We start from the raw sequence: 8,258 nt of genomic DNA on the forward strand, positions 1-8,258 counted from the left end.
TTTATATATATATATATATATATATATATATATATATATCTATTATTAATTTTATTTTATTATTATTTTTTTTGTGTCCACACACATTTTTATTGATTCATGAACAGCCATACAATAGGAAGTTCTTGTAACAAATTATATTTTGGCCTTTTTGGGAGCTTCGATTTCGCTTAAGAGGAAGTATTTTACGCTATTTCAGTACAAAGTGAAATTGAATTTGCTATGTGAAATTTTCCATAAGGGGAAGGAAACGTTTCTTAATGAATAGTGGATGGATTATTTATTTATTTTCATATAGATGGGTAAGTAATGAGATACATTTTTTGGTTCACTGGCAAGTAGTAACCTCACCAAAGTTTAATGATCATTCATTGATTGCATTTCTTTCGAGGAGGAAGCATTTAACTGCATCTGAGTGTCAAGTAGGATTTCCTTCAGTCACATTGAACTTTCCATCAAGGATGTAAACTAGTTTTTAAAGAATGTTGGATGAGAAATGTTTTAATAGACGAACGATTAATTAGATTTTTCCCTTTTTAGTTTGATGAGTAATTAATAATCCGTCGAATGTTTATCGAGCATTCATTGGTTTAACTCATTATCTTTCCCTAGTTCATATCTCAATTTTGATCATTAATAACTCGGAACATTTAGTTTGTGAATAATATCTTTGTGCATGTACCAAATTGAAATATATTTGACAAATCTTATTAAAAATTGGAAGTAAAAATTTAAGTTTTAAAGAATAATGAAAGAGTGGAACTAAATAGGATTATCATCGGAATTGGTCGATTCCGGTCAATTATTGTCCATGCAACCATTGATTTCATTTTTACAATTTTTTATGAGAATCAATTTGAGAATACACAACATGCCCAACTCTTAGGTTTTATTCTTGAGTAGAAGAAGTTGATGTATCGATTTTTCCGACATTTCCGACAACCATGTATACAAATACAAACATGTAATTGTGTATTTAAGTGAACCTTGAAAATTAAATATTCTTGTTTGTGAAATGTATCGTTAAACTATTGTGTAAAATATATAAAATGAATTTACAAAATAGTAGTACATCACTACATATAAGTTATTCCAATGTCAGAAAAATGGAAGCATAATGATATAATGTCCATAGAAATCCTCTTTTCATTCTACAAATTTTGAGGTGTGTGAAGCTTCATAATTTCTATTTTAAGCCAAACGAAAGAGACTTTATTTAACTCAGGTTGATCCATACTAGAGGTAAACTTTCATGGGTTCTATGAGACTACTCAAATAGACATGAATTGGATCCCAGAAGAGAAAACTCAATTGTTTCAAGTTTAGATTGCTCTACTTTGCCTCTCACTTTGTTGCATAACCATTTCAACTAAAATGCCAGGTCCATGTCGGACATGTGTTGAATACATTATTCCTCGAACATTGTATCATGATCAAGTTTTTTTCCTTTATCGATGATATTATAAATTTTTAACTCAAATATTATTAAATAACAAATATGTACTCATATTTTTAAAAGATTTTAACAAGAAAATTAATAATAAGTATAAAATTAAGAAGTGTATACTATATAAATGAAGAATTTTAAGAATTTTAGTCAACGGGTAGACGACGTATCATGCAACTACTTTCCTAAAAAAGTAATGTCACGAGTTTACGTATCAGTGCATCATAACCTCTCAAGATTGATGAACCTACAGTGTAGAGATGCATCTTAGCCTAAACTTATGAGTGAGAGTTGGGAATGACAAATATCACTTTTTGGCAAAAAATAGACAATGAGAATGCTCCATCCTTTTGCACCTGCTGCTCACTCTGGGGGCACTAAGGGAGGATTGCTTGGGGTTAAAAGGTGACAAGTATGAAAATGGTGCTGATCCTGCAGGGCTGACCTCAGTTCCCAGCTGGTGGCAACAGGGTGGCTGGCAAACTTCAGGTTAAGAATAAAAATGTTGTTCTCCAAATGAAAGAACCCTCTCTGGATAAATATGAAGAGTAAAAAGAGGCAGCGAATAAGACAGCTAAGACAAATAGCGTTCATTGGACCTGTTCCTGTTACTTCAAAAACCTGTCTGGTTGCAATTTTGACCAGTTTGTTTGTCAAACTGTCCATTGGCTCAATCCGGACCAGACGTGTGTGGTAGCCAGGTTTTGGTCGGACCGGCGTCCGGTCCTGTTTTAATAACTATGGTACTTACCCATCCCAGTAGCAGGAATTAAGGAAACACTAAGCAAAAGCTTGGAGGGAAGGAGGTAAATGGGGGAGCCAGTGGAAGATGCAGAGTTGGTAAGCACACAAAAATTGGGGGCAATGGTGCTTCTCATGGAACTAATGGTGTGCAATTGTGGGAACTGCCCAAAGTACCTAGAGACCAAAGGGGAAGTGAAGCACGAATTTTGTACCAATTACTTGCATGATGGATGGAGAATTGGAGATGGAATGAATTGCACTCTGATTGAAGGTTATGATGTAATGAGCGTTTTCTCCAAGTAATGAAGTTGACTACTAATGTGGGTAATGAACTAAGCTGAAATAGTAAAGCTAAATCCCTTAGTACTGTAGTGGAGGGTTCTGGGGTTGAGGCTACTCATATGACTGATCAGCAATTAAGTCACGTGGAATTAATGAAACAGGTTGAAGAGCATGCCAAAATTTTATGCAGTAGTGATGATCATGGGTCTGAAGTATTGGGACAATTAATAGAGGAGGCAAGGACAACTTAGCAGGCCTTTGCATCAACCTATTGGCAAGAGCCCCGACCTGTTAAGTTCATCTTCATTTCTTTCATTCACTAGAGGTCAGATTGTATGACCCCTTTAAAGTATTGCATTGTTTTGATTATTAACAATAAATACCCATGTGATTATTAATGTAAAAACAAAGTGGCCAGATTGCTTGAAGATTCTTTTCCAAGCTTCAGCATACAATTATATTAATACATTGGAGATAGATGATAAATCAGATAAAGAGAAATTTCTATCAGTTCAATTCATTGTATGCAGCTGAACTAAGTTGTAAATATATATTTAGCGCTCTTTAATTAGTATTTTCTGTAAACATTCGTATTACTAGATCAAGGGCATGCCCGTCTCTAAAATTTCACAAGTAAAAACCTCAATGCATAAACACTTTCGGAGGTCGTATATGTGAAATGACTGAATATATTACCTAACCTGTACATGCATGAAGTGCTTAACAGCTCTTGGAGAATCCCTTAGATGACACCTTTATGATAAGCAAAGACTAGATCGAACCTAGATTGAAATTCTGCACAAGTTACCAGTAATCCCCACAAGAGCATTCCCCGTCTCTGAAATGGTGAAAGCGATTAATATCTCGAACCAAAATATCTCTATTTGCAAACTTTGAAATGAATTTCGTGAAAGAATGACAGTCTTCACATAATCTCAGATTCTTAGTTATTCTGATGGTTTCCCCTTTACTGCAATTTATTAGCCCGAATGCAACTGCTAGCTTTTCACTATGGCCCAATACTATTCGTTCTTTCTCCTCATTATTGAGATCATATAGCACTACATTGGTCTCTGGCACATAACCCTCTTCCTTCATCTCTGTAGACAGTTTTAGCAGGAAAGCATGGATCTGCTCAATTTGTGGATTTAACTCATCCATGGACTTAAGCGCATAAATTTTCTTTTTTACTTCAATCCAGCTACAACCAGAGACCTTTTGCAATCCCTTAGCTTCTAACAGCTTCTTCACTCTTTTTACCTCCTCCCACATTTTAGCTTGTGCATAAATGTCACCTAGAAGTACATAATTTCCAGCATTTGTAGGTTCAAGCTCAAAAAGATGTTTGCTAGCCTTCTCCGCAAGCTCAACGTTGCAATGAATCCTACAGGATCCAAGAAGAGAACCCCATACTTTAGGTCCGGGTTCAATCTGCATATCTTCTATGATATTGGCCGCTTCCTCTAACAGATTAGCTCTCCCAAGAAGATCAACCATACAAGCATAGTGCTCCACTCTAGGATAAACACCATGTTCTTTCACCATAGAATGAAATAAATATTTCCCTTCCTCAACAAGCCCCGAATGACTACAAGCTCCCAAAACACTAACAAATGATATAGGACTCGGTGACACACCACACCTCACCATCTCTCGAAAAACTTCAATAGCCTTTTCTCCTAAGCCGTGTATTGCGTAACTGGATATCATAGAATTCCAAGAAATGACATCCCTTTTATCCATTAGAAAGAAAACACGTTTCCCCAACTCAAGATCACCACACCTAGCGTACATAGTCATGAGGGCACTAATAACAGGTAGAATCGAATCAAGACCTTTCCTAAGTATGTAGCCGTGTATCAACTTCCCTTGCTCCAATGCAGCTATAGCCGCACAAGCTTGAAGCACACTGACCATGGTAACTGAATTAGGCAGCATATCCTCACTCTCAAGCATCATCTCCCTAAAAACCTCCAATGCCTCAAGTGGCCTCCCATTCTTCGCATAACATGCTATCATAGCACTCCAAGAAACCACATTTTTGACTGGCATTGCACAGAACACGCAACTAGCATTTTCAACACATCCAAATTTTGCATACATGTCCACTAAAGTAGTCATAATGTGCACATGTTTCTCGTATCCATGTCGCAAAATGTGCGCATGAATTTCTTTCCCCCTCCAGAGTAAAGAAAGCTGCGACTCTGAAACCACACAAGACTTAAGTGCGTAAGTATAAGTAAACCTGTCCGAAGGGACTCCAATCCGATTCATTTCCCTGTACAAACTCAAAACCTCTTCTCCACGACCCGATAAAGATAACGCACGAAAAAATGCATTCCAAATATAAATAGTTCTGTGATTAATTTTATCAAACACCTGGCGAGCATGCTCAACTGAGTCCAATTCTGAAAACATATTAATCAACTTCGTGGCCAGAAAAGGGTCCTGATCAAACCCATTTTCAATTAAGTCCCGTTGAACGATAAATGCATCAGACAGAGAGTTCTGATGGGTGCAAGCAAGGATAAGAAGCTCGTAAGTGTGCTGGGTTGGGTTGGGCTCGTGGGAAAGGAGATTGAGCGCTTGTTTGAGTTGACCCTTCTTGCAGAGTGATTGAATTAAGTGGTTGTTATTGGTCACGCTGAGGGTTGTAGTGGCGGTAGCGTTTGTGGAGCAGTGGAATGCGACGGAGGTCGGGCGATGATAATGGGAAGAGCGGGTGGAGGGATAGCAGTGGAACAGAATTGTTGGAAGGGAAATCGGTTGGAGAATTTGGGGAGTTTGGAGTTGAAACATTCGGATTCGCTTTGCATTAGCTTCAGGGGTCACTGTGGCTGTTCCGGTTGCTCATGAACACTTAACTAAAAAAAAAAAATGTTTGGCAAAAATTTGATGGCAGTGGTCATTACAACCTAGTGAAAAAATAAATAAATAAAATTTCCTCGTTAGATTGCATTTTTGGTCCTTAACTTTTTCACCAAGCAGCACATTGGTCCCGAACTTATGAGAATGAGTGAGGTTGGTCCCAATATTCCAAAAAAAGTGCTTGTTCGGCCCTTTTTAAAACTCATTTATCCCTAAACTCATTTTTAAACACATATTTCATAAAGTAATGCTCTTTAGTCTCACTAGAGTTGCAATTCCAATTTACGTGACACTAATGTAGCATTAATTAAGAGGTAAAATTAAATAACTCATTTAATTTCATAATTTATTTAACATATCAACTAGTGTCACTTAGGTTAAGAGTTACAACCTCAATGAAACTACATAACATTGTTCAATTTCATATGACCCATTGTATTATCGACTTACATCAAAATTTAATAAAAAATTGATTTTTAGCAAAATCAAACATAGGCTTAACAATAGTTTAGGAAGTAATAGTAGAAACACCCTTGAGGCATCAAGGCCATTTTGGACACCAATAACAAAAGTTTTCGGCCATTTTGGGGCATAGGGTTCGAACTCATTCTCCAAGGATTCTAACTTTAAACATTTTGTGGGTAGGATTCAAAGTTCGAACCCAATTTCGAACCCCATGGCACCTAAGGCCCAAATTCGAAAAAATTGAATACAGGATTTAGGCGATGAGTCGTGCATATATATCTTAATAGAAACAATCCGCACATCAGATTGCCGTATTCCAGATATAACATTCATAGAGCCCTAACCAAGCACAAATTCCACGTCGAATATATTTAGTTCTGTAGATAAGAAGGATTCTCTGTTGAACAATAACCCCACTAAGAAAGCAATGTGAGCTTTGATATAAAGAGACAGATCATTGAACATGAGATCTCATCAAGCACTCAAATCATTCAGTTTAAATAAACTGTCACATACATATCCCTACAGCATAAACATCAGTATTTGTTCAAATCATAATTCATTATAGCATAAAATGCTCAATGTAATAGCCAGAGAGTGTGTTTGAAGATCCAAAATAAGCCCAGCTTTCAATTCAGGAAGTTGCGCCTGGATCACTGATTACACCCAAGAAGTCGTCCTTTATGGTGCCAATACAGAACTGCAAAAGAAGAGCTAACATCAGACTTCAGACGGTGGAGGATGAAACAACTAAGTTGATTATAAATGAATAGATTGCACTGGAGACAAGAAATAGAGATGTGATCTTCGAACCATGACAAATTACTCAATCCAAAGTAACTCAAGCCTAATGCAGGTTACACAAAGAGGCAAGGTCATTAATATGAAATATAATGCAGGCATATTAAAATGATAGTAGAAAATTTACTATCGCTTCTGTTTTTTGTCATAAAGGCCATTTTTTAAACAAATAAAATACACTAGCAACTAGTTGTTTTCATGTACAGTATGATTTGTTTTAATGCCAAAATTTCAAACCATTATATAAGCAGAGGCTTTTCATGAGTAAGCGTATAAATAACAAAATTGACTTAGAGACAGATGTTTGAGTAAGCTTGCTAAAAGAATTTTTATTTTCTTCTTCTTTGCCAAATGATTTATGTAGATTTGATTAAACCAATTAGATTTCCCTCTTAGTGTATTAGCATACAATTCCATTCTCTCTCTCCCCCACCTCCCACCCACATTGCATATCTAATATGAGCATTGAGCATTTACCAAAAGTATGCATGTGCTCATTTGTTCCATTTTTTCAAAGAGAATAAGGGGTATGAGAAGAGGGGGGCACCCACGCAAGCATACAACAAGCCAACAATAAAGAAATACAGTTTGAACTAAACAAGCCAACAATAAAGAAATACAGTTTGAACTATGTAAAAGACAGTTGAAGGGCATACAATTTCTGTAGCATCAACTCGAGTTCCAATAATCTTCAGCCTAACTTCACTTTCTTTCTGAATTTTAACCTGTCAAAGACAAAATAGATCACGCCTTCTGAAAATTCAAACTAAAGATACATAAATATAAACATAACAACAAAAAGGGGGGAATGCAGATAGTACGTACAGATCCGTCTGAAGTTGTGTAATTAGGCATATCTCCGGTTTGAAACTCCATATCATCTGGTATCAACTATGCATGAAAAATGCAAACATCACATTGTATTCAGAAAAGTTATAAAAGAAAGTAAAAACGAAGCAAATGACTTCACAAAGAACAATTTGGTGCATAATTTGTCTCAGGTTTACAAAGGGTAATTTCTCCCAAAAGTATATGTCGCCAAAATTTCAACTAGCTATGCAGAAGAAGGGATCCAAGATCTTAAATATGTAAGTAGACAGGAGTTTCATCGGAAACAGGAGAAGGGAGAGCAATAAAACACACAATCCATATAGTCAAATTTACACCTCAGATCGGTGAGGTTCAGTCCAAGCCATAAGGGCAAGGGGAACTTGTTAAAAGGCTCTGACAACTTCCTAAAGGGCATTTATCTGCATTGACTAGGAGACTGGACCAATATACAATTGCGGGATTTCCTCCTAAACAATGTTCCAGTCATTAATTGTGAATCTAGCTGAACCATCGGCTACTTTGTCCTCAAAGAAATCTTAACATGCGATCCTAAAATCAACAAATCATTTCTTAATTGGGTTCTCTTTCTTAATACACTCGTAAAGTATCAAAATATATCATGAAACCCCAGAAAAAAAATATATGACCCCTTTTATGAGTAAGAATTATAATCAGGTCATGACAGAAAAATAATATAATCAGGTCATGACAGAAAAATAATCAATGAGTGAACTATATATCATGATTACCACTGCACCTAAATTATACTATTCAGATTTAAGGTCCAATCAGAAACACAGCCATTTAAGAGAAGACAGTA

The 8,258-nt window shown here is 36.2% G+C and overlaps 1 protein-coding gene and 1 long non-coding RNA gene across 2 annotated transcripts; both read right to left on the reverse strand.

Annotated features, from left to right (window-relative positions):
* Positions 1–2,966: 2,966 nt before the first annotated feature.
* On the reverse strand, positions 2,967–5,353 carry LOC111393542 (pentatricopeptide repeat-containing protein At3g46790, chloroplastic). The gene has a single exon (XM_023019119.1). The coding sequence runs from the start codon at positions 5,270–5,272 to the stop codon at positions 3,278–3,280; it is 1,995 nt and encodes a 664-aa protein (XP_022874887.1). The 5' UTR covers positions 5,273–5,353; the 3' UTR covers positions 2,967–3,277.
* A 799-nt stretch (positions 5,354–6,152) lies between these two features.
* On the reverse strand, positions 6,153–7,498 carry LOC111393544. The gene is made up of 3 exons (XR_002702440.1): positions 7,433–7,498; positions 7,264–7,332; positions 6,153–6,506 (listed from the first exon to the last, which is right to left on the reverse strand). It is a non-coding gene; the product is annotated as an uncharacterized LOC111393544 (long non-coding RNA).
* Positions 7,499–8,258: the final 760 nt, after the last annotated feature.

This window comes from Olea europaea, chromosome 4, assembly GCF_002742605.1.
Source record: "Olea europaea var. sylvestris chromosome 4, O_europaea_v1, whole genome shotgun sequence".
NCBI classification, from domain to species: Eukaryota; Viridiplantae; Streptophyta; class Magnoliopsida; order Lamiales; family Oleaceae; genus Olea; species Olea europaea.

What these genes read in the sequence shown, in the direction of transcription:
- LOC111393542 (XM_023019119.1), bottom strand. Translation starts at nt 5,272, where the DNA reads ATGTTTCAACTCCAAACTCCCCAAATTCTCCAACCGATTTCCCTTCCA.